General features: G+C 35.7%; 1 protein-coding gene across 4 annotated transcripts in view; it reads right to left on the bottom strand.

The window, feature by feature from the left end:
• CLEC16A (C-type lectin domain containing 16A) overlaps nucleotides 1-26,712 on the bottom strand; it is an 81,644-nt gene that overhangs the window by 48,736 nt on the left and 6,196 nt on the right. For all 4 annotated transcript variants that reach the window (XM_062588169.1, XM_062588165.1, XM_062588168.1 and 1 more), the window contains exons 2-15: nucleotides 25,690-25,818; nucleotides 23,863-23,996; nucleotides 22,906-23,054; nucleotides 22,149-22,254; nucleotides 20,478-20,601; nucleotides 19,428-19,602; nucleotides 17,857-17,910; nucleotides 15,409-15,522; nucleotides 11,657-11,885; nucleotides 10,771-10,900; nucleotides 6,152-6,252; nucleotides 1,745-1,867; nucleotides 770-879; nucleotides 222-266 (exon numbers count right to left, since the gene is read on the bottom strand). In XM_062588169.1, coding sequence (XP_062444153.1) covers nucleotides 222-266; nucleotides 770-879; nucleotides 1,745-1,867; nucleotides 6,152-6,252; nucleotides 10,771-10,900; nucleotides 11,657-11,885; nucleotides 15,409-15,522; nucleotides 17,857-17,910; nucleotides 19,428-19,602; nucleotides 20,478-20,601; nucleotides 22,149-22,254; nucleotides 22,906-23,054; nucleotides 23,863-23,996; nucleotides 25,690-25,818 — 1,723 coding nt within the window. The remainder of the gene's footprint in view (nucleotides 1-221; nucleotides 267-769; nucleotides 880-1,744; nucleotides 1,868-6,151; nucleotides 6,253-10,770; nucleotides 10,901-11,656; nucleotides 11,886-15,408; nucleotides 15,523-17,856; nucleotides 17,911-19,427; nucleotides 19,603-20,477; nucleotides 20,602-22,148; nucleotides 22,255-22,905; nucleotides 23,055-23,862; nucleotides 23,997-25,689; nucleotides 25,819-26,712) is intronic.

Below are 26,712 nucleotides of genomic sequence, written 5' to 3'. Positions count from 1 at the left end.
TCACAAAAAAAGCACATGACTGCTCATTTGACTTCTAACACAAAGCCTGTAAGATTTCTAACAGTCCTTTTGTTAAGGAAGAGGCAGAAAATGGGAATAACCCTCAAACTGAGTATGTTCTTCCCCCACAAAAAGGCCACGAGGTGCACTAAGCAGAGACTGGGTTACAGACTTGTCTAATTCCACATTATCTAAATGATTTTTTCTTCCAGTGTACATACCTTGTAAAAACGTCGCAGAAGATGAACACTTTCTTCCCTTGCACCCTAGAAAAAGAATATAAACTTAATTGTGTTTCAGGTAATAAGTACTCCACTTACTCAAAGTTCCTTTAAAAAACAAAACAACCTCCCCCCCCCCCCAGCAACAAAACACTATGCCAAACCAACACTTTCAGAGCAAACTGTCCCCATACTCATAGCCTTCAGCCTAGATCTCAACAGAGCACAGTTCTTGCACTTACAGAAACACAGCTTATCTGAGATTGTTTCAAAACCACTCTTCATTACATTGTTGAGATGGCTAACAAAAATTTTAGAGAAAAACAATTATACCTGAAAAGTTAAGAGTTTAAATAGCAAGGAAACAGAAAATGAAATATTGGGTATCAATTCTTTAATTTCTCTGCACAGCACCACCTATTGAAAGGTGTTCTAGTCTCAAATGTCACGTTACGCTTTTTGTAATCAAATATGAAAAAAAATCATTAAACTATACAACAAGACTAAGACAAGTAATGCTGGATTAGTAATTTGAAAGAAATAATTACCTCAAGGCAAGCAAGGTGAACATCTTTTATGATACTGCCATTTTTAGAAAATACAAGTTGCTTAAGCAACAGACAGCCAAGTTCTAATGTTGCCAAACGGATTTTTCCATCTATGAAAAGATAATTTCAATATTCAACACAGGAGCAGTGTAAATATCACTCTTCTCAGTACTGTTTTTTACAGGTTTCCACTCTTCTCTGCAACTTTTACAAACTTTCCTCCTCTGTCAAGAGCACCCTGACAAAGAAGGGTGCTGATGCAGATAAACACTACTGATGGCCATAAAAAAAAAAAAAAAAAAAAAAAAAAAAAACATATACAGTAATTGGTAAGATACTTTAAAACAGAACCATTCAAGAAGAAGGATCAACATCATTAGAAAAGATTTAGAGTCTCAACATGTCATAATCAAAAATGCCTCCATGGACTCTCTCATTGATCCCTGAAAACATCATTTCACAAAAACCTGAAGTCAAGGAAAAATGCTTTCTGCAAAACATTTCAGAGTTGAATATACAGTCAGTGATTAAAAAGACATCATAGAAAAGTTTGCTATAACCTTCAGAAAGAAAGGGTACCAACAATTTATTGCCTATGTTTTTCATTTTTGGGGGGCAGGTTGTTCATTTGAAGACTACTGCTTCACTGGAACTAGTGTTGCAAAGGCACCCAAATCACGTTTTCAGGGTGATGCTCTATATTCAAAGTCACTACATATCTTTCATCATTTCTTGCTAGATATTTTGCTTATTCAACAAAACAGAGAGGAATTAAGACAAAAGACCTCTGCATAAACCTGAGCATAAAAACAGCTATTCAGAAGAAATGCAGAGTTCCTGCAATACATCTATGTATTGTCAACAAAGAACATGCTAAACAGATACTTCCTCCAATAGACAAAAGGCTACCTAGCATTTTATTTAAGTATCTTCAAAAATTTCAGCTTGGCAAGATGAATACTAGACACATGATACCTGGTTGTGCAGCATAATTCATTATCCTGATGAGCCCCTCTGCAAGTACATGATTATATGAATTTCTCTCTTCGCCATGTTGAGCTGGAAGTTGAATTCTGTCCAGCTTGATTGGGTCAATTCCTTTTGTAGGGAGATGAAGGAAGGGAAATAAACAAGCAAACAAGAGTGTGTCTCAGAGTAAATACTCTATAGAGTGCAACATTTTTTTTTGTAAGAGTATAATTAACACTACAAAACTATTCAAGCCAGTTCTGTGTTTGTCTCAATCACAAGGAAAATGACAAACAACTAGGAGACTAAACAATCATGTACAACACTGGCAAATGCCAGATTTAAAATCACTCTACTAGGCGAAAACACTCAAGTCCCAACAAAATGGCTAGTGACAACCAAATCATTTTGCTGCATCCAGAATTCTCAGACTGTTTGCATCTAAATCAAATCAAACTCACATCTGAAAAACGTAAAGGCTAAAAGAGGAAAAGATAAAAGTCTAATTTTATATTCTTCTTTGGTAGTAAGTGGTTAGTTCATATATAATTTAGAAACAGGAATTTTACTCTGGAAATAGAAGCCTTTTATTCAGGGAACATCCCAAAATCCCAAATCACAAGTTCTCACTGACTTGCAGTATTATGAAACTAAAACTGCCTTTTCTCAACCTATTCCTGTAAAGTAGTAAAGTTATTTCTGAGAATGGGTTGGTTCCCAGAATAGACTGCTTACTGTAATACCTCTTAAAGTAAAAAAGTTATGGATTGCCGAGGATGTCAGTGTCCTTGTTCTAAGGAACGGTAGTTAACATCCATTTAAAACAGAACATGAGCTGTTTAAAACGGAAGAGTGTACCCCAATTAATTTTTTTCAACCCTGAACTTGTAGTTAACTCCATGTATCAATAGTATTTGTAATATATACAGGTAATGAAGAAATAAAACAGCTATTTGGGGGTGGACAGGGGGAAGTGCACAGGGAGGGCAGAACACAATACAGTCTACCTTAAAAGATTAATGACAAGCTTTGCATATTTTCTCTGTCATACCAAGACTCAAAAAACAACAACAAAAAAAAAAAACCACACCCACCATTTAAGGCAATTAGTGGAACACTAGTGTTCGCAACAAACTAAAGAGTTTAAAGAGTTACAATTCTCCTGTTGGAAAAAACTGATTGAGTAACATATCTTAAGGAGTATCTGTATGCGGATTAAGTTTGAGAGAGACATGGCCATTAACCACTGGAAAGCCGTTAAGCAGACTAAGAAAAGAGAGCAGGGGAAGGAGGCAGGACTGAGCAGGTGCCCAAAAAACTGGCCCAATTGAAATCACCACAGAAGAATTAGTATTCAGCATCTTTCATTCAGTTGTCTGCCTGCCAAGAATTTTACACAAGACTCCTGCATTCTTAAGATATAATATAGTGCAGCACAGTGCTCTAGGATTGTATCTGGAGGACTCCTTTGGGGATTAAATACATCTAGAGCACACTTTGCAAATAATCTTTTTAGCTACATTCACATACCTCTTGGGATTCTTTTCTCCTATTTACATGGATATTTCCTGCTGGTAAAGAATATGCACATTTTCTTTAAATCCATTCAAGAACAGAATGCAAAATGCACACTGAAGGTACAAATGGAAAGATCCCCCAATCACTAGAGGTCTGAGTTTAGTTGCAGAATTTAAGAAGCCTGTGCTTTTAGAAGCTAGGCTTAACACCAAAATTCTTAGGCTACTGTTCATAATGTGCCCTGTTGTACTACTCTTTTCACTGCCAGAATGAGAAGGATGAAGGGAAAAGTAAAGTTGAAATTCAAATTGTCCAGCCAGAGAATCAGAAGCACATCTGAAATATGAGTATGTTGAAACAGAAAATCTACAACTCATTTTCCTGGGTTGTAGAAAGAACAGACTTGTTTTATGTTCAATTATAAGAAACCATCCTGTGTTCCTAATTCGTTATATGTGTTTGAACTGACTCAAGTGCTCAGTAATATGTTTACCATCTCTGCCAGATGGACTGCAAAAAGATCAATCAGATCCTAGACAAACAGGAATAATCTCCCAGAGATTTGCTGCTTTCAGAAACATGGGAAACTACTCAACACCTCTACATTTTCTTAAATAGATTACCAATAGGACATTGTCAACTACCATAGGATTTAATGCCTCTTTATAAGAAAAGGGGTCACTGGCCCTTACCTTGAGAAAGGCTGTACAGACAGGTCACTTGCATTCTACTGAATGAAGATATAAATGGGGACCAACCTAATCCTGAGGCACGCTATGACAAAGGTCCATGACAACCCTGTTACCAAACTCAGTGTAGAGAGGAACTCCTCTACAGAAATTCCTAAATTTATGAGGACCATTTAGCTCATGCAAGTCAAATAGAAGCACGAGAAATCAGCAGACTACAAAACCTTTCCTCTCCAGGACACAGAGGGGTTGACTGTATGGCCCCTAAGGCTGAAAGCAGTCTCTGCAAACACACTTGCAGATGCTCTGAAGTGAACAGCAGCTAGCTTACAGAATACAGACTGCACATGCATAATAGTTGAACACAACGTTTCCACTGTGCTTCCAAGTAAGATGCTGCTCAACAGCATTCTAATGTATTTTCTATTCTCTCCAGTTGATTGGGCTGGGGCACTTAATACGTCTATGTAACTGAACAGCAGGATGAGGATTTGGAGTTGGATATTCAACTTACTGCAGCTCACCCAACACTGAAAGAGATAGCCAGCTCACTTGCCCTTCCTGAAAGAAGTTTCCCAAAGCTCACTGGCAAATGAGTATCTGATCTCATATAAACAAAGAATTTGCAATGACTTATTTCCCAATCACAGCAGAAGTTAAATCTTGAAAGTGAGCTGCAAATGTACAGGGCAAATATTTTGCAACTTCAAGCCAGCAACCCACAAACTGACATTAACACACACAGAAATCCAAAACATCATTTTAACCTCCTTTCACAGGTCCTGAGCTACTACAGCTACCAGTCTCCCACTTGTTCATGTGTTATATTTCAATGCTCATTCAATGTTATATGACAGTCTCATCACACCCACTCCAGAACTATTGCTGCAATACAGAGATAGACATTAAATAAGGAAGACTATTCAAAGAAAAAAATGTCACAAATTTTCTCAATTAGTTTAGTAATTCTCCTATCCATAAAGGAAAGTGCTACTAACAGTTCAGATTCACTTTTTTTCTCACAAGTTCATAAATATTAAGTTTTCTTGTAAAACTTAAGATCTCGCAAACCAAAAATTTATCTCATGAGTCTTCTTCCTCAAGATTCTCACCACCATTCTGCTTGCCTTTTTGAGGCACCCTGAAGCTAAGCTAGAATAACATTCTTACCTGTGGGCATGTTATCACACCATTTGCCCTTCTGCTCAATTCACTGAAGCAGTTGATGAATTTATATTTTCAGTATAAAGCTCTATAGAAATTATTATAAACAGAAAATAATTTAGGTTCAGCTCAAGTCCCAAAATAAGTGATTATTCACATGAATGAGATGCTCACATAAAGAATCTACTTGAAATCCACACAAGAAAGCTAAAAAGTTAAAAAATGAAAATCCAACCGCAATCACCCCTTAGAAGACATTGCATATTCTCAAACTGCATGAATTATAATGAACTACACTTTTAACAGTTTTACTAGTTTGTAAAACAGTCCAGGCTCCTTGGGAGATCTGGGAGGATGTCAGTGTTCTGGGGCACAAAATAATTTGATAACTTAAACAAGCTTTCAATCAATTATGACACAACAGATAAGGAGGCTATTGAGGAACTGCATGGTAGAAAAATAGCTGAAGATCTGGCAAAGCTGAATGCAAACACGCAATAGCTGACTTTCATACTAAGATCTGAGTCTCCAGCTTTGTGCATCACGCACATGTTTAAAGTATACAAAGATCTAATACTAACACATGGGGACAAGTCTTGCAATATCTTATATTTAGATTACATGGAGCCATCATAGTACATGCAAAGTGGGGAAGAATAACAAAAGTAAGAATCGCCTGGGGGAAGAGGGTGGGGAGAAGGAAGAAGAAATCTCATCCCTTACATATATATTCAGATCGAATAGAGTGGCCTTCAATCAAAATTGAGAGACTAAAAATGAAACACAATAATCTTATTCCACATCTAAGAAACCAAAGAAGAAAAATAATTTGATATTCACAAAGCTTTCTGCAACAGCTGTTAAAAGGAGATCCTTAGCAATTATTTATTTTTACTTTCAGTACATTTAATTTCCTCTCTTATTGTGTAAGAATTTCTCACTGTATAGCATGTATAAACATAACAGATTAAAGAGGCAGCATCTGACTGTTTATAAGAATCACTGTGACTCAGTTTTCTCTGGGAAGAGAGAAATTTCTTACCTTTATTATGCGACATGGCATAAAGAAGACAGAGCACAAAGAGAGCATAGTAATCATCTTCAGCACAGTCCAGTGCATTATAGACCATATCAAGAAAAGGCCTGTGGAAAGGGGTAACTTTGAGATACTGGAGAACAAAAAGACTATGTTTGAGAAATGAATAACTAGTTCTCCTATTCTACATGCAGCTAATGAAAGAAACAAACATAATTATGCACATTTTCAGGTATTAAGTAAAAATAATCAATTTGAGAGCAGGTTATAACCATAATTTATATTCTATTTTCTGACATTTTAACAGGCTGTGTTACATAATACTTTCCCAAATCGTAACTGTTCATACTTCTATAAGGTTTGTTTCCAGCAGATATATTATGTAGGCAGAAGAGTTCTACAGCTTGTTGTAATGGTATACATAGGTAATCCAGATCTGCTATCACTATGACACAGAAAATTGCTACCTTAAAACTCATGTTGCACCAGACCTGACGTGTTAAGAAAGTCATTTTCACTAAAAGTTTGGAGAACACTACATTATACAAACAAAAGCTGTAGAAAATTTTAAAGTCAGCCAGTTATAGAAAAGACAGACAAAGAAGGAAAACTGGAAAGGAAAAATGAAAGTTGTGGACTGCAAAAAGAGTTTTTTGTCCTGGTTTTAAGCCTATGTGATCTATGACATGAATACAGGAAGCTATAAACATTCTTGAGTTCATTTCACCTACACCCTGAATAGATCACAAAATCATAGAATAGGTAAGGTTGGAAGGGACCTCTGGAGATCATCTAGTCCAACCTCCCTGCTCAAGCAGAGTCACCTAGAGCATGTTAGACAGGGTTGCATCCAGGAGGGCCTTGAAGATCTCCAGAGAAGGAGACTGCACAACCTCTCTGGGTGACCTGTTCCAGTGCTCCGTCACTCTCACAGTGAAGAAATTCCCCCTCGCGTTCAGGCAAAACTTCCTGTGCCTCAATTTGTGCCCATTGCCTCTTGTCCTGTCACATGGGACAACTGAAAAGAGTTTGTCTCCACCCCCTTGACACCCTCCCTTCAGGTACTTGTACACACTGATCAGATCCCCCCTCAGCTTTCTCTTCCCCAGGCTGAAGAGGCCCAGCTTTCACAGCCGTTCCTCACAGGGCAGGTGCTCCAGTCCTCTGATCATCCTTGCAGCCCTATGCTGGACTCTCTCCAGTAGCTCCATGTCTCTCTTGGACTGGGGAGCCCAGAACTGGACACAGTACTCCAGATGAGGCCTCACCAGGGCTGAGTAGAAGGGCAGGATCACCTCCCTCAACCTGCTGGCAACACTCTTCCCAATACACCCCAGGAGATCATTGGCCTTTTGGGCCACAAGAGCACATTGCTGGCTCATGGTCAACTTGTCATCCACCAGCACTCCCAGGTCCTCCTCTGCAGAGCTGCTTTCTTGAAGGTCGGCCCCCAGCCTGTACTGGTGCCTGGAGTTATTCCTCCCTAGGTGCAGGACCCTGCATTTGCCCTTGTTGAACCTCAGGAGGTTTCTCTCTGCCCAGCTCTCCAGCCTGTCCAGGTCTCTCTGAATGGCAGCACAGCCCTCAGGTGTGTCAGTCACTCCTCCCAGCTTGGTATCATCAGCAAACTTGCTGAGGAGGCACTCCATCCCCTCATCCAGGTCACTGATGAAAAAGTTGAACAGGATGGGACCCAGTACTGAGCCCTGGGGGACGCCACTAGCCACAGGCCTCCAACTAGACTCCGCGCTACTGATGACGACCCTCTGAGCTCTGCCCTTCAGCCAGTTCTCAATCCACCTCACTGTGCACTCGTCTAACCCACACTTCCAGAGCTTCTCTAGGAGGGTGTTATGGGAGACAGTGTCAAAAGCCTTGCTGAAGTCAAGGGACACAATGTCCACTGCTCTCCCCTCATCTGCCCAGCCAGCCATTCCATCATAGAAGGCTATCAGATTGGTTAAGCAGGATTTCCCCTTGGTGAATCCACACTGGCTACTCCTGATCACCTTCTTTTGCTCCATGTGCCTGGAGATGACATCCAGGATGAGCTGTTCCATCACCTTTCCAGGGATGGAGGTGAGGCTGACCGGCCTATAGTTGCCTGGGTCCTCCTTCTTGCCCTTTTTGAAGACTGGGGTCACACTGGCTTTCTTCCAGTCCTCAGACACCTCTCCAGCTCTCCAGGACCTTTCAAAGATGATGGAGAGCAGCCTGGCAACAACATCAGCGATCAGAAAGTCACTTAATCCAGAAGCAGTTTAGATAGACCAGACATGGCTGTTGTTCAGTTGGTATTTGCCCAAGCCTGGTGGCAAGGCAATTTGGCTTCTTGTCTTGAGCTGGCTTGCATCCAGTCAGCTCAGAGTACAAACAGAAATTAAATCCTTTGATCTATTTTTTTTACAGGGTAAGTGGCCAGGACACACAAGATAAGCAAAGTGACATGATCACCAAAAGAGCTGTGTTTAGAACTTTGATTTAAAAAAGACATAATAATTCCTTCACTGAATTTTAAAGATTTTTTTAAGATTTTAAAAATCCTTATGCTACAAGACATCTTTCTGATACTTGATGTAGCAATACATTAGTAATCTGAAATATTTTAAGGTAATAACATTCAAAGTGGGAAAAAGAAATTTTCCCACCTTCAGGCACAGCAGTTAAGAAGCATCTACTACAAACTCATTGCTGCAATTAACTAAAGGTCAGAAGGGCTATCAAAATAGAGTCCAACATGCTTATACAGGTGTTTCAGATCTGTGGCACCCTCATGGTTCACTATTTATGTAAACCACTCAACAGAAGCCATAGCAATGTATTTGACACTTTTTTTCAGCTCCATACACATTTCTACAACATACTCTCTTCCACTAGAAGAAAGCTATCACAAGAATAGTAGAACATGTTATTGCTCTGGTCAGTTGATGACACTGCAGCCACAAAGGCATTTTTGTTGTCAGATCACAAGCATTCTCTCCGATATAGTCAACTATCATTGATCTACTATTTCTCTTTGTCCAAGTTCAACCTTGCTGTACTTAGCTAAGCCAAACTACCCATATGACATTCCTAGTGTAAAAGACATGAAGAAAGAAGATAACTATTTGACCAAAAGCAACACAAAATACTAGCAGTACTGAATCCAAATAATAAGAGTGCCTTCAGTTTTCAAAGCACTCTCTAAGCATCTCACAAACTATAGAGGCCTCAACATCCTGAAACACAGCATTTTACACATAGCCTAGAGAGTTCAGGCTAAAGGTCATAAGCAGAAGAACTGAGATATCCAGGCTCAAGAATCCTTTAAATACTGTTTAACTACTGAGTTACTTAAATACTAGACAACTATGTTTGCTGCCAGACCAACCACTGAGGGTAATTACCCTCAAAATAGACTGAGAGGTCAAAGTCATGTTTTGTCTTAATTTTTAAGAAAACCAGTGGTTTAGGAAGTCATAGTTGCAGAAATATCAGTAACCCTTCCATCAACACCAATTTTACATGCTATTAAAACATTTCTATCCTCTTTAATGCATTTGTCATTGTTTTTCTCAACGAGTTTTTTTTTTGAATTACAAAATTTTATGAAATCCGAAGAAATATCATAGCAGTGAGATGAATAACTTTCATTGCAGATGCTTTTTCACAGCATTTGTCTTTACTGAAGTCTCTACCTGAATAACCTGTAGCCCAAATAACTCCTATGAATCCCCCCTTTCATTAAGAGGTCTCTACATAGCTAAATACAGCATAGACCAAATCAATCTCAGCTGAAAGAGAGCAGCAACAGAAGGGACAAGGTAGAATGGATGTATATTATTACAAAAAGTATCTCATTGGCATTTAATACATAAGATGCTACTGCTTAATTTAAAAAATTTTATGAGTAAAAAAATTAAAATGGACTACACTGCATTATCAGAGTTTCTATTCTGAAATCAGGAGAATTTCTGCTCCCAGAAACAGCTGAAAACTGCTTTGTTTTGAGAACATCAGCATACAAGTTAACAGATCTGAAGATGAACATTATCATTACTTACTCTGAAACAGTTTCATTTAGAGAATAATTTCTCATTTAAAATTAATCACCAAGATAAGTGTTCAACAACCCTAAGATATACTAGGGCATCTCAGAAATATTATATAGATTAGTAGGGCTTATTCATAAATACTTACTACTGAAATTTTACAAAATTCAGCCCTAAACCAAGGCATTCTTATTTTATCTTTTTGTATATAAGAGTGTATAAAAATCGACAGATATGCAAATAAAAGTCACTAAAAATATATGTTTTTCTAGCTGAATTCAGAGATTTTGAAAATTTTGGAATGAAAATTCATCTTTCATGAACACATTTAATATTCTGTTACTGCATTTAACATTATCTACCTAAGGTACTATAAATGCTCTAAAAGGAAGGAAAAAAGTTAACAAAGAAACTGGACCATATCTCAGCTGCTCAGTGGAGAGGCCATATCCTATATTCCTATTGCCTCATATACTTTTGAGTCACAAGAATCCCTGTAATTTTAATTAAAAGCAAGTTTCAGACATCTCTTCAGAGGGATGATAGAAGTGAGAGAGCAAGAAAGCCATTGAGAAAAACAAAGCTCCTTCTTACCTATTCCAGTTTGTTATCTCACTTCCAGAGGCAGCTGCACTCTTTTCTTCATCTGTTGTATTCTGTTCTGTCACAGTAGAGATAGATAATTCTGACAGTTTACATCTCTCCATGATTACCATCTCTATTTCTAAAAAAACAAAAAGTTATGTATTTTTAACAAATGGTTATTGCAAGCTCTTTTACATTTTTCAATAAAAGTAACTAATGCAACTACACATAAGTATACACTACAACCTTAAAAAGATTAAGGAATACCTAGATTGGGATTTTCTTCCCAATACAAGAAGAAAAGCTCACTTAAAGATTTCTTTAAGGAATTTAATTGCTATATAAGGAAATATACATATACTCATACAAAACCAATGCTTCTTGTAGTTAGCAAATGTGTGACTAAAATCTAAAAAGCTTGAAGATGTTTTCTTTAATGTTGAACCATAAGATTCAACAAGTCAGAAGTCACAAAATGTGACAGAAGAGGGTATTTATTCATTCAAACATGCATAAAATACTCCTGAACATCTTACAAAGGTTAAGTTGCTACATCTTTGCCTTATGGAAAAAAAAGTCATTAAGTGTACTTAGAAAATGCTCAATAATCACGTGCAACTATCTGCGAGGCAGTGTTCTTTCTTTTTAAACTAAGTACTGAATCAGAAGAAATGAAAATCCTTTCGTATTTTAAATTAGATTAAAAGACTATATCTGACAGAATAATTTAAAAAATCCAGAAAACCACCAATTCCAAATAGAAAATAAATTAATTATTCCTATGTTTATCCAGTATAACAATAAAAAAAAGCCATTTAACAGATCAAAACCAGGACCACGTAAGAGTAACAGTATCCAAATTGTGGGCATCATTTTTATTTACTGATATACTCACCTTCATTTTCACTGCTTGTTCTGATGCCCTTTGAACTCCCTTCTGTACCTTTAGTTTTATCTAGGTCATCTTGAGAATCCTCAGATCCTCTCTCCTCTTCATCTTCTTCACCAACATTTTTATAGTTGGGTCTTTTCTGCAATCTCTTCTTCCCCTTCTGTTTGTTAATTTCAAGAGACCTCTCAAGACTTTCTGTTGGTTTTATGAAACATCTGATACTTGACTTTGCCTGCAAATGTCAATAGTTCATACTGAGCTAGAGACACATTTTACTATAGTGCATTCCTAACATGCTGTTAACCATGTGAGCAAAAGAACAGAAAAGACCATTGGATAGTGATACGCTTATGAGCACTAATCCATGCTCTATTCAGTCTGAATGTTTAGAATAAAGCCAATAAATATTCTTTGCTATCAAACATAATATGGTAATATATTTCAAATAGTCTAAAATTACATTTTAGATTAGTTTATATTGTCTTATAGTTTATCTAAGCTGACTATACATTTTGAGATACTGCTATTTTATACTTTTACAATGTCTTTCAATCATATTTTCAATTTTGGTTTATCTTGTGCAATGTATGCTGGTAAAATAAGGCAGTACCAGTAATAACTTCTTACGGGAAGGTAAAAGTAGGTTAAACAAAAAAAAAAAAAAAAAAAAAAAAAAACCAAAAAAAACCAAGCAGGTAGAACTGACCCACATCCTAATTATGCAAGAAAATAGATCTTGCAGGAAATAAGGTAAACCTTAGTGTGAGACAGCCAAGTTAAACGCATTCTCTTGACTACAGATATTCAACTCTCATCATGAAAAAGCAGCAAGCATTTCTACTGATACCAACTAACAGAAACATAAGGAAAAAAATATATATATAGGAAGACCACCACATCTTAACTTGCTACACTCTGAACTGGAGTACCCGTTCATTTATCAGTCTGAGTGATAACGGATCCACTTTACTCAACGCTCCATGTATGGAGTTTGGGCAATTGCTACTACTGTGTGGTGTTCAGCACATCTCTGCAGGTAGGCTATTGCAAATTCATAACCTATCGGTAGTGAAATCTGCTGGTGATTTTCTTTGCAAATCAGATTTCCAGTAAAGAGCACCTTTTACTCTTGCATTATCATTATTTGCTCTAAATAACTCTGGATACCTTGCATTTACACACAGGAACTGCAACGCTTCTTAGTTTTTCCTTTGCTTGTTTATCTCCTTGTTTTTCAAAGCTGCATGTTAGTATATATACACTGATAATCACTGCAATTTAAGTTATTTTGAGACATCTCAAATACCAGATATGAGCAATGCTAAATAAATAATGCAGATTTAGAGATAACTGGCATTCACCCCATGCAGAATTATTCTAAAAAACAACAAGAAGCCTAGGAGAAAGGCAAAATTATCACCGCGAGGAATTATAACAGAAAGGAAGAAGTAGAAGAACCTAAATTTGGGTATGATTTAAGAACAAACTCAAATCTAACTTTCAGTCCAAAAACAAAGCAACCTTGCTCACCACTTTTCTATTTTGATCCCAGAACAAGCCACTCCAAAGTAACTCTTGAAAAAACGTGCATTATTCAGTACAAGTTTTTAATTCCTTTGCAACAGAATACACTAGAGTTAAAAACAAAGAACTTACGATGCCAATACACCTTAAGATAGTCCAAAAAACGGTCAAGGACAGCAAGTCAAGCAGAGCAACAATGAACTCTCACCTTTACTTAGAGCTGTCTACACTTACCCCCCCCCATAACAGCTCACTTCAGCCTCACTGCCCGAAGCTGCATATCAGTAGCAAACGCCATGCAACTGTAGTTCACTCATTAACTGAGAGCGGCTTACTTGGTATAGCTCCATGTCCTACTTACAGCAACGGGAATTCTTCCACAGATTATTCCCTGTTCTTTCTGCAAATAAACAAGCTCTACCAATCAGCTTTATGGCAATAAAGGATCTCTGTCTAAGTTTTCTTTGAAGAATAGGGCAGAATCTACTAAAAAGTCATTTTTCCCCATGGAAGCTTCTTTTTTCCCCTCTTCGACTAAATTTGCCAAAACTTTGCTGTCTCCTACAATAAAGCTCACCTTTAGTGCGGTTTTAGTATTTCTAGGATAGATGCTTACAATTTCCCTCTATTTAGTAACTTTTCAGGCATAACAGAAATCTCTATATATAACGTGAGGTCACATCTTTATGACCATTAAGAAGAAACAACATAAATGGTACCACAAACAAAAACACAAGTTCATAGGAAACTCCTAATATTACTAATAACAATTCAAGCACACAAACATTCATGCTATAAATATTTTGCAACTCTACAGTAACTATGATGGGGAGGGAGGGAGGGAAATCTCACTTCTGCAACAAATGGTGCCCCACCCTCTTGCCACAAATTTCCTAGTAACAAAGCTGCTTCTGCACAAGTAACACACCCAAAAACACTGAGTACGCAACTAGCAGAAGGTCAGACATTTCCTAATAGAAGAGATTGCTCCATCTCAAAAACATACGGTCAACTCCCTTATTCCACCTCAGTGGTTCTTCTAAACAGGATTAGATTCTAAAAATAAAGGTCAGCAGTACAAATACTAGGATTCAAAAGCTACTGGCAAAGATCAGCCCACATAGCTTCCACCATACAGTAGGAAGAAATTTGAAATAGTTGACTTATATCACAAAAGTGTTTAGGTATACCTCCCCCTGGAATCTCTAACAGCTATAGGCACTCCTGGGACTATTGCACTACAGCAACGCACTCCTGCATTGATGGTATATGCAATCAATCAAACGTTTGTTACAAATAAAGCATCAAGACAGTAATGCTCTTAACTGTCCAGTCAGACATGCGGGGATATGTTCATCTTTTAGACGGAACTATAGTCAGAAGCCTCTTTAACAGAGCAAGGTCATACTCCTTATTATTACTATCCCCAAATAAGCCTTTTAAAAAAGAGCATTTCACAAACTGAAACCCACAACGACAGAGAAAAAAAAAACATATACATGAAACTCGGGGGGGGGGGAGCAGTAGCAGCATCATCCAGGAACATTTATACAGGATTAATCTGAATGCATAAAGGGCAATGACAAAGTGATAAAATCCTCACCTATTGTGAAGTGAGGTCTTTTATGTATGCTCGTGAGCTTTCAGAGATGATCAGCCTTAACACTAAAATACTGAGAATATTTAGATGAAAAACTTTATTTTCCTGTATATTAAAAGGATTAACCATAAAGCTAGTTATATTTCACTAATTTTCTCATTTCTGCTTCAAGTTGTGTAAGGAAATACTTTTATAGGAAAGCTGTGATGATGGATCCGTGTATCACTACCAAGAAGTTAACAACTAAAACTGAAGGCAGACTTGATTGTAAGAATGTCTCAAAAAGAGATGAAAGCCTCTGCAGTGTCTGACCCCAGCAGAAGGGACAAAGCATTCCAATTTGTGTGTCCTACACATTCTTGTACCATCACCTGTGATAAATATGCATGCATAAATGCACAAATACTGTAATGTTGGCAAGTAAGAACACATAAGTTGCACAGAGCACTTAACCTTTTTCTCAAATATGACAGCAGTAAGAGTCTCATGTCACTCTTCCTTCCTTCCTAAGCATGAACACCTTAGCTTACCAGTTTGCAAATATCCCATTTTATTTTTCAAGCATCTTACTTTGCGTCTCTAAGTCAGAAGAAATGAAAAAAATATATTCAAACATTAGCTGGTCACTTACTGAATTTTTCTGAGTATCTTGCTCAACTTTAGAAGAAAACACTGACAGGTCACCATTAAGAATAACCTCAGCCAATGAGTTCACCAAAGGTGCATAATGTATAATTAGGAAAACCTATTAAAAAAAGGAGAAAAGAAACATTAGATATTACAAGACACATACAAATTCATAATTTCAGTGACTGAACATATTTCTTTTGACCTCATTAAACACTACTACATTAACTTTAAATATAGACAAAAGTACAATTGTCAGCACTGTTTATGAAATCTGCTTCGCTAGATAGTAGATCACAATTCTTTCTACAGGTATTTGCCCTTTCTCTACATTTTATACCACCTAGTTTTAGTGATTCTGCACGCTCTTTTCACCTTCTAAAAGAAAGACAGTATCCTTCCTCATCAGCTTTAAGACTAAAGTTACGCAATATTGTAGCAGGGATCCCAAATTAAAACAACTTCATAAAAATGTAGGTTTTGGGGCAACTACACAAACTGAATACGGTAAGTAGTATCCATTAACTTCCTTGCATCTCAGCGACTGACAGTACTCCAGTACACAATTATTTCGCAGTGATTCATAGTTAATGTCATGCAATAGGCTTATCTGATTTGGACAGAATCAGCTTGAGTCCAGCCACAATAGCTGTATGTCAGCCTACACTCATTCTTTCCAAAGAAATATTGAAGCTGGATCCCTAAACACTGGTTCTAGCTGAAAAATCCTCAAATAATGTCCAAATCAGTAAATCTCAGCACTGTTTGGACAATATTTAGTTATACACGATATCCACAGGTTTTCTGATTCAATTTAGAACCATTCCAGACTTTTAGAGGTAAGGCAGTTAGTACTCAATAAAGGCCTAAGCAAGACTTCAGAATGTTGCAACACACTTCAAAATACTTTGAACAATCTCACAAATCACTCAAATTTATAATCCAGAAAAGAGGAAGACCAAAAAGTTCTCGTGTATAGTCCAAGTACCCTACACAATTACTTTGAAATAATCCTGGATTTTTACCTGCTGCTACACATGTTTCAGGCACTTGTCTCTAATATATGAAGAGCTATAATTAAAGAATATGTCTGACATCAGTAACTGAAGTAATTAAAAAAAGTTTTCAGATGCTCTGTGTACGCTTTTTCAGGCAGGATGTTTTAGTACATCACTATATCCCACACTTTCAGAGATGTTCTCTAGGTTTAAAAGCAAACAAACAAACAAAAAAAAAACCCCACATTTCTACCAGGTACAGAAAGCTTAGCTTGATTCTCCAGGCCACATCCCATTCTGATGCACAGAATTTGCTCCCTATTCTTCAGGGTTAGGAGACAGTGTTCCATTTTCTTTATTAAAACTTAATTGAAGAATATAGTATAGATGCAAATCTTGAATTGTTATCCAGCCAACAGTACCAATGAAACCTATGAGATTAAGAGAGTTCAAAGTATACAACACTTCATGACGCAGATAGCTTGTTACACAGAGCTATTGCTCCCAAGGTGTTATTTGTGGTCAATAAACCTAAAAAATTTTAGTGACATGAGTGTTAAATTAAGGTGCAAATTAAGTATTCTTGACAAATCACTTCTTTTCAGAGACGTTTTTAAAAATAATGACAATTATGGGCCATACAATAATGACTAGTCTACACTCGTAATTTGAAAGAAAACTAAAATTCAAAAGTTCTGTGAAACACATTAAAATTTTTTTCAGAGAGCATAATTTAAGAAAACTAGACTCAGTTATGCACAAAAGACTATAGGGAGACATCATTATTTAGCATAAGGTTTTTCCTTCCATTGTCTACAATTGAGAGGAAAAAAAAAAAAAACACACACACACACATCCTAAAACTTCCTTCATTTGGGGGGGGGGGGGGGTGAGGGGTGGGTGGGGAGGAATCCAGAAAGAAAAGGAAGTGTGACTTGTGAGATTGAGAGATAATAAGTGTTTTATAATTACTCCAATTACTGCAAAGAAACAGATTTAAGTCATAGACATAATGACATAAATTGTGAGACGTTTGGGTGCAGTTGGGGAAAATTCAAACTTGGAATCCTTCAAAGTTTAGGCAAGTTCAAAGTAAAATACACTGTCCATCTAAGTTTCACCTGCAGTTTTACTACACTCTGCTCTATTAAGTTGCATGGCTCCATTACATGCTTTTTGACAACCATCAGAGCACTGAGTGTGCTAAAAGGTGACATGTATGATGAGAATCTCTAAGGAAAAACATTAATTGAAATGAGAAGTTCTTTGCTCCATCTGTAATACAACAAATACGCTTGTATTTTTTAAAAAATGAAAATAGATAAAAACAATTTGGCAAACATTGTTTAAAATGGTTTTGCTGAAATACATCAAAAAACTATAATTCCTATTACAAATTATGACACTGTTGCAAAACACATTCTGAAACAGGACAAAATAAGTTAAATACATACTTGAGAAAGAAGATAGAGAGAAACTTGGAGACTTATTTTTGGACGCTCCCCACCCTGAAGAAAGAAAAAAAACAGTTACAAAAAATGTTGATTTACTCACATAAAGTATTTACACTATTTAATATCTTATTTAAAAGAAAGCATCACTTTGTTCCGCATTCCACATCCTATCACCAAAACTTCTGGAAAGCATCATGTCAACATTCATTTCTTGTAAACAAAGACTATTTACTGCAGTCTTTCATAGTAAAATGTTACCAGAAAGATGTTAAAATGTTAACAGCTGAATAACTGAGAACTACGTTAGTTTTCACTCTGCAACTACTTCTTCAAAAAGTACTTTCCAGTTAACACTCATTAAACAGTAGTAGTTGACAGGCATTTTTCTAAATCAAGTAGATCACAGACAAAAATAACTTTAAGTATAACTTGACTACAAGAACATTAAATTTACATATTAATAGTTATTTAAATATCTCTAAAAAACACCAGCCATACTTTAAAAATCATCACCAAATGAACTGATCTGTTATCTCCAGAGGCAAAAAATAGCCCAGTTTTACAATGGTAAATATCTCTGACCTCAGGCTAATAAACATGTTAGCCTTAAGAGGATCTTTGATTTTCAAGTGCAAAAATCTGCAAGATTTTGTTTGTTTATTCATGAAAGGGAAGAGTTAGAACAACTGCAAGTTAAAGTAAGAATCAGGAAATCTGCTTTCTGCCTCACTTCAAATACATCCTACCAATGGCAGGTCTATGACTATTCAGTCTTCAGTGCATATGCAACATACTGAATTCATTAATTTGCAATTAACTTTAGCTCTATGTAATGAAAATATTCTAAAATCCATGAAGTACTGCAAATCTTAGGAACAAACATGCTAAAGATTTGGAAGGAAAAAAAATCCTCAAATAAAGAGAACAGCAGGCTTTTTCTTTTAATTTACAACTGGAGTATAGGAACCTGGAATTTCACAAACACAAGTTCAGTTTCATTGAAATATAACCTCAACTAAATTTAAAGGCCATATTTTAAAAATAAAGAAAGAACAGTTCAACTGTATCAGATCACTGCTGGTAATAGCAGAGACAAGTATCAGAAACAAGGTTTACATTTTAAGCCTAAATTGAAATTTTACACTGTGGAAAATCTGTATGTGTATACTGGAAAAAGGTATTATAATCTGTTCCTGCCAGGAGACATGCAACAACATCAGAAAATGAAACCAAACATCCCCCAGTGTCACAGAAATCAAACCCAGATCTGAATTTACAGCTCCTCGTCCTTACTATTGCTAACATTTAACAACTGTATAATGAAAACAGTACATGTTTAGTAAATAAAGCTTCATCTATTCTGTTCCAAGATTCAGTCTAGATTCAGAGTATTTCCCCTTAGAGTCGCCTTATTCAAACTTTCACATACAAGAACTTTGACATAGACAATATTAATCCTACTACACCTGTCAGACCAACCATCATACATACCAAAAGGAGAAAAAAAAACAAAAAAAACCCCAAAACACCACAACACTTTTAAGACTCAAATAGTGGCAGGTATCCCTTACCTTATCTTGATTTACTAATGAATACACATAGAGGGGAAGAAAGAGCCTATTAAGGAGGTGGTCTGTTAGCACATCATTTAAAAATTCACAGTTAATGATAAGGATATCATTAAGGTAATGTAAGTGATCAAGATGTTCTGCTACCAGGTCACTCAGTTTGCCTCTATTTCTATGCCTGAAAGAGAACAGAAAATCTCAGATATAAACAACAGTAGAAGTGTTTTAAAAACTTAACGACAGAATTCACATGCATCTCTTCCATGGATGACCTTGTACAGATTGACTACCTGAAGCAGATGCTTTCAGTATAGTCACCTGAAGCAGCTAGTGAAAAGTATTCAAGCTTGTATTTGCTTTAGGATACACAAATTTTCCTCCCTATGTTTTCAGAAGTAATATTTTCATGAAATTTCAGTTTCTACCTTCAGAGTCTTTTCAGAAGCCAATCAAAAAATGGCAAGGTTTGTTTCCGAAAGTAGAATAAATTTATGTTTTAATGCAACTTTTTCACACAGTCTTAAAGTGGGGAGATAATAGCTGCCCATTCTAAGGCATGTATATACACCAAGGATACCTTGAAGCAACAAAATATTTCTGTAGTTGATAGAGGAATGTTACACAGGAATTTCAGATCTGACAGTTCAAGTATTAAATAAAGTTCAACTTTCCATATTACAATTTTTTTCCTAGAAACACTTTGCTGTTCTACTGAGATAATACATAAAGAGAAGGAACATTAAAAACGCCAAGTTAGTAAGACTGTCTTCTAAGTATCTATTAAATTTAGCAGAATCAAAATAAAGATGAAAAAGCATGTTGTTGCACAATAATTTACTTGTACAGATGTTAGCACAGATAGGGGACACAGCACTAACCACTACTAATTCAAAGAAATGCTAACATAACTTTGTGAGAATTAAAAGCTTGAAGTGTCTACAGGGAACAGTATTGAGAAACCAACTTAACTGCATTACTACAAAGAAAGTAAGGAAATCCAGTCTATCTGGCAAAAGCATTTCTATTCAATACCCGGCATTTGTAAAAGCTTACTCTTCATCAGTCTGCACACAGTTATCCAGTTCTATCACGTGACTTCCAATAAACCAAACAAGGTTGGAGAAATAAGGGACAGCAGTTTTATCTCTAATGTAATGCAGCATTGGCTGGTTGTCCACTGAAGAGAAATTGTTAAAGAGAAAAATCAGATTCCAATTCTTTTTAAAATGTAACAAAATTATTTTCTGAATTTTGATTACATGCTAGCTTTTGATACAAGCATATACCTGAATTTATCTGATGCATGAGACAGACATCTACAAAAGTTTCATATCAACTTTTAATTGGCTTGAATTAGTCTAATATTGACATATTTACATGGGTCTGAAGATAAACAAATCTAGTGGAATTCAGAAAGATTTTTAGTACATTTTTATTAAAAAGAGAAGAAGCATAAGAATAAAGCAGTAATGCTGAAAGTCAAGCTAGTTAGACTTACATGACACTGCATTAAGGAACACAGGAATCATCAGTGAAGGAAGGGCAAAAGAAACAGACAACAGTTAACAGGATTAGGAACTGGGATAGTGACATCCTCCAAAAGGGTTAAAAAAGCTAAAGCACGAAGCATCTAAACTAAAAGATACAGGGTATGTGTTAGATAAGAGCATTTGCAAATGGTAGTCAGAAAATTATGAAACCTAAATGCCTGAGCTGTTTCAACTATAACCTTCCTAATACTGCAACATTCAACTGAATATTCTTACCGTGAAATGTTATCATTTAGTTTAGTAAAGATACATGAATAATGTATGAGGCCTGCACTTCGCTTTTTGTGAGCTCATCCCGGCATACAGCTATTTGAAGTAGTATAAAAATACTACAGTGCCCGTTTCTCAGCACATAAGAGAAAGACATTTGGTCCCTAGAGGTCAACACTATAAAAGAGCTACCCACTAGAAAGAGGCTATTCAAATTCTTTACGAAGTGAATTGTTCATTGCTTTAAGATCTTACATTCTTATATGAAGACTGTCATCAAATCACTACTTCCTTTAATTGATAGAAAGTCATGTTAAATTTGCATAAAATCAAATTAAAAGCAAAAAAGATGAAAAAGTAAAAAGCCCTATGTGAACACATTTCACAATGCCTTACAGCATGCTGATTTCAGAGACAGATTCTGAATATTCCCCCCCCCCCCAAAAAAAAAACAAAAAAAAAAAACCCAAAAACACACACTGTGGTATTTTCAGTCTATTACACAATGAACATTTATAGACTTACAGAAAAATTTAGGTCACAAGGGACTTTTGGAGGTCATCTAGGCTAAATTTCTTTTCTAAGTAGAACCAACTTCAAAATCGGATTAGGCTGCTTTGGGCCTTGCAGAGTTTTGAAAAATACCAAGTAATAGAGATTTCTCAGCTTCTCTGGGAATCCTGTTCCAGTGCTTAGCCATTGTGAAATGTTTTTCCCCCCCGTGTCCAATTGGAATGTCCAGTACAGGAATCTGTAACTGTATACTGTTTACAAATACACACTGCAGCTTTGTGTTTCTGCTTCATAAAAATCAACATGTGCACATGAAAAGCAAGGACATCAGCATGCTAATGTTTTCAGTCTCATAACAGGAGCTAAATTTAAATACATATAGCTGAAAACTAAACTACAGTAAAACAAACATTCTGTATATGTGCCTTTTCTAATATAAAATAAAACATACCTTTGTAGACATTTAAAGTTATAGTCCTAACAGCAATTCTGACCATGCTTTCTGGGTGGTTAAAAAATTTTATAGCTTCTGTATACAAAGCAAAGTCATTAGTGTGCTGTAACAAAAGGAAAGAAAGCATTACGTATTAACTGAAACACGTATATAATATTTGTTAGGATTCTACATGAAAAATATTTTCCATGTATTAATCAGATATTTTAATTTTTATAAAGCAATCAAAATGGTTTAATATACAGTCAATTGCAGTTTGATTGATATAAAATAAATTGCTTTGACTGCCAAAGCATTCTATGTTAACTCTGCATATATTCAGAGCTCTGATGCCCTCTTTCGGCAAAAAGTGGTACGGAGAAATAAAAAAAGAACATTTCAACTTTGACCCTTGATTAACCAGCCTTTTCAGACCTGAAATAAGCCTCGAGCGGTTGAATGAAAAAAAAAATCCATTTATAAAAGCATGGTAAACCGCACATAACAGGTTGAAGCAGACTCGAGAACTGCTGAAACAGTTGAAATATTACTAACTTTTAAATTTAGGTCACAGTGCAGCTGAACAAGTACAGAGACCTTCTTTTATAATACATTTCTCCAGAGACCATCACAAATGAAGTCTCAATCACCGACATTACCATAACAAATAAATTTAGAACAACTCATGCTGAGACTCAACAAAATACACCTCAAATTGCTATCAATTTTTATTTAAACTCCTCTCATCTTATACTGTAACTCTTTCTTCACTTACCTCATTATAAAAGAAATGTACAGTATGATTATTGAGTTTCAGAGAAAGAGTTTTCAAAAATGATATGTAATATGCCATGATCTCCTCATCAGAAAAGTCAAATTTGTGTACAATAATAGAATTCACATAGTTATTAGAAAGCAGGTAGTCTGAAAAATAAGAGACATGACACAGATTAATCAAAAGAGAAAAAAAAAAACATTATATTAATTAGCCTTATTTAAAGTATCAGCTAGCAGTAAACTACTTGATGCCTGAAGAGCCTGACTTTTAGCCAAACTCCTCAACTGACAACTTCAAGCAGTAATATGAGGACAGTAAGAGTCAAAGGAGAATAGAATACACTTCCCACTTGCATTTTCTCAATTTACACGTTTTGTGATAGTTTGCTTTATGGCTAATAAATCTAACCCTTAAAAACAGCATAAACAAATATATGAAAAGCTTTCTCTCCCTCCTACACTCTCAAAGGTTTCTGTATAACTTTCTCTTATTGATAACCCTGGAGTACACTTAACTGAGTATTAATTTTCTGTCTTCTTCACATCTTTCTGAAAACCTTGAAGAAAATGCATTTCAACTGAACACCAGCCCCAGTGATGTCAGAACTGCTCTAGTAAGAGTTAGATGACAGACTTTCACTGCATAATCTGCAGTAGCAAAGCAAACATTTCAGGCTGTAATTAACTGCTGTGTTAAAAAAAAAAAAAATCTGGAAATACATGAAATGAGTGTTTCAATAGTATCAAACAACTACTTCTGTACTACTGAAAATTTATATTAAAGGATTTGGAAGTAAATTATGCTGTATTTTCAGTAGCGTTCAGTTAAAAAGACTTAGAAATTTAAAGACAGTTCTTCTGTGGCAGAGCACCAGCATTAAAGTTGATAAAATGAAGGTGATTTAAATCAAGTCCTGATCATTTAATACTAACTAGTTTAAAAACGTGCCCTTACACAGTGATGTTTCATGACTGATGTTTTCAAAAAGGATGTTCAAGGTCTGCAGCAGCTGTACGCACACGTAACGACCAGACTTCTGACGGAGGATGTTCAAGAAGAACACAAACATATTCTTCTCCAAGAAAAAACTAGAATGCAGTAAAGAGATGTCAGTAAATTACTTGCTATATTTAACAAGCAAATGATTTTACTAGGATCAACAATGATTATAGGAAAGGTTCACAAACTGCATATTTATGAAGTATTTCGCGAAGTTTTATCTGTACAACAGAAGAACATCTTCCAAAAGCCCTAAAAAGTAAGTAGGAAACTTTAGAAACAGTCAAATTACACAGTAAAGGGTTATAAAGACATAAGAGCTATTTAATTCTCCTTCTTTTATTTTAAGGCATCTATTTTATCAGGCAGCTTCCCTGCCTTGAGATCACAAGCTAAAAATTTTGAAGGGGGAGCTTCTAAATGAAGGCTTTGTTTAATAGTCACTTGTTCCTAAGCTAACAGGCTATTTATCTCTAATACTATGCACCTGCTTTTCGATTCTTGATTTTTGATTTCCTCCTCTTTTTTTCATGCCATACAGGCTCTATACTGCATTCAGCAAGTCTCAGATTCTACTGTCACCCTCAAGCTCAACTCTCAATTGCCTATATTTAAGACCATGCTAAAGTACTGTGAATTTTTATTATATATGCAATTAAGGAAGAAGCAAACTCAAAGCATAAACCAGAAGAATGTCCACAAGAGGCTGCGCAAAAAGAGAAGGCCACACATCAGAAGCAGGCATCTCAGAAGGGTCATTTGCATACAATTCAAAGTCAATACCTGCAGCATTTTTAAAGCAGCAACACATGTAGCTTAAAAACAACAGTATGAACTTGTTGCTATCAAGACATCACAAATATACAAATATTTGTATATTTGTATACAAATATACAAATATACAAAAAAACACTTTCTGTATGAATTGAAGCAAAAAAAAAAAAAAAAAAAAAAATCCACCAAAACTGTCCAGCCCCAAAATTCTTCAAAGCAGAGACTGTGGTGAGGAATGTGATGGAGCTATCATATAGATAGGAATAATCAGAACTGTACAAGCTTTTTTTTTTCTTTCTTTTAGTTTGCATCATAACACAGCCATGTTAAATTCATCTTGTAAAAATAAAACACTCTCCTAAATAAGACATGTTAAAAGTAATTAAAGACACCAAACATACTAGCTTTCATCATCTCAGTCACAAATTACCTTCATAAAAGACTACGTATCTCCAAGTAAATAATCCCATAGACAGCCAAGCTATGGGTATTAATAGTCAGATTTGCAACTCTGAATATTCAGACTTTAAAAATTTTCTTTAATCGTATTATTTTACGAGGATTAAAATACCATACAAACAAAAATTCTAAATATCACTGCTAGAATAAGATACTTGTTTAGAGTATCTTATATAAATTAAAGTGAACAAATGAAAGTCATGTGATATTAATAGATGTACTAAGTAAATCTGGACCCTAAAATAGGTTAGATTCTGTATTTATGTCTTAAGATCTTAAGGCCAAACAAAAACAGTTCAGAAAGGCTTCTGAACTTTGACCATTTTCTGTTACTAATAGAATGTACTGCTTATTTTAGAACTAAATTCTCCGTTTCTTTGTAGGAAAAAAATCCAATCCTGTTTATCTTAGTGCTACAGGATATAACCTTTCTACTAACATTCACAAAAAGCAGTCTTAAGAGTTAACTTCTTGCAACTAGATCTCTACACAACTACAAGCAATTCTGGATCTGGATTTAGTTTTTGAAGAATGATTAAAATTACTTACTCAAATACTGAACTGTCATTCTGATCCCCCCATATAAGGATCTCTGTTATAGAACGAATAGTCTCCACCAGTAGATTGCGGTTGTGATCTGTTACTGTTGTATTTTTGGTCAAAACATGATACATGTACCTAAAAGAAAAATCAATTGCAATTTATATATTACCCTGTGACTTTTATACACATCATGCTTGTCTGCAGTCACTGTAACTTAATTTAGATAAACATACATACTATTTCTAATCATTATACGATTTAAAAATTCTTAAAATTTCCTTTGAGTACTGACATGAAGGGAAAAGTAAGTGTTAAATGGAATATATGGCAAATAAATCAAATTTGTAACTATTTGTGCTTCATATAGCAACTTAATGAAATTTATTAGTGAGTATTTTAAAGTCCAGCAGCTGACATGGAAAAGAACAAGTTCAGAAGAACGCACGTGTAGATCTAGCTAGAAAACAGTCTTCTATTATCTGCAGTGACACTTGTCAGAACTTATGTTAATTTGATGGTTAACAACCAAGACTATCAAGGACTTTCACTGATCTTGGCAAATCTTCATCTTCAACCTCTAACCATTCAAACATAGAAACACTCTGAAATGTGGCAAAGTTCAGCTTTACTGTCTCTGAGGGTAAGACTCCAAGACAGTTTAGCGAGGTTAGAGAAACTTACAACAAGTGACAGGAACCTAAAGAAAACTTGAAAAGCTTGCATTACAAATCTCAGAATTTTACTTAGTCAAAGAAGTGTACTTTTTGTTTTTCTTCTGTTTTCAGAACAGTTTGTGAAAGACCATTATCTTCTGTCCCATAAAAAGGAAGGAAGATTGTAATAAACACATGAGCAAAATATTCAAAATCACTCTTTTTTCATCTGTGTTTTTTTGCTTTTATGAAATAACGAAGAAAAGAAAAATATTTAGGGAAATTTCACATAATTTTAAGACTGTAAAAGTTTAGTTTATTAAACATCTTCTGGCTATGTGACAGTATCGTTGTTTTGGACTTGGCAGGAATTTGT

Source organism: Rhea pennata, chromosome 15 (assembly GCF_028389875.1).
Source record: "Rhea pennata isolate bPtePen1 chromosome 15, bPtePen1.pri, whole genome shotgun sequence".
In the NCBI taxonomy this organism is placed as follows: domain Eukaryota; kingdom Metazoa; phylum Chordata; class Aves; order Rheiformes; family Rheidae; genus Rhea; species Rhea pennata.
Note: the sequence above shows the minus strand (reverse complement) of the source record. Positions and strands in the feature narration are given on the sequence as shown.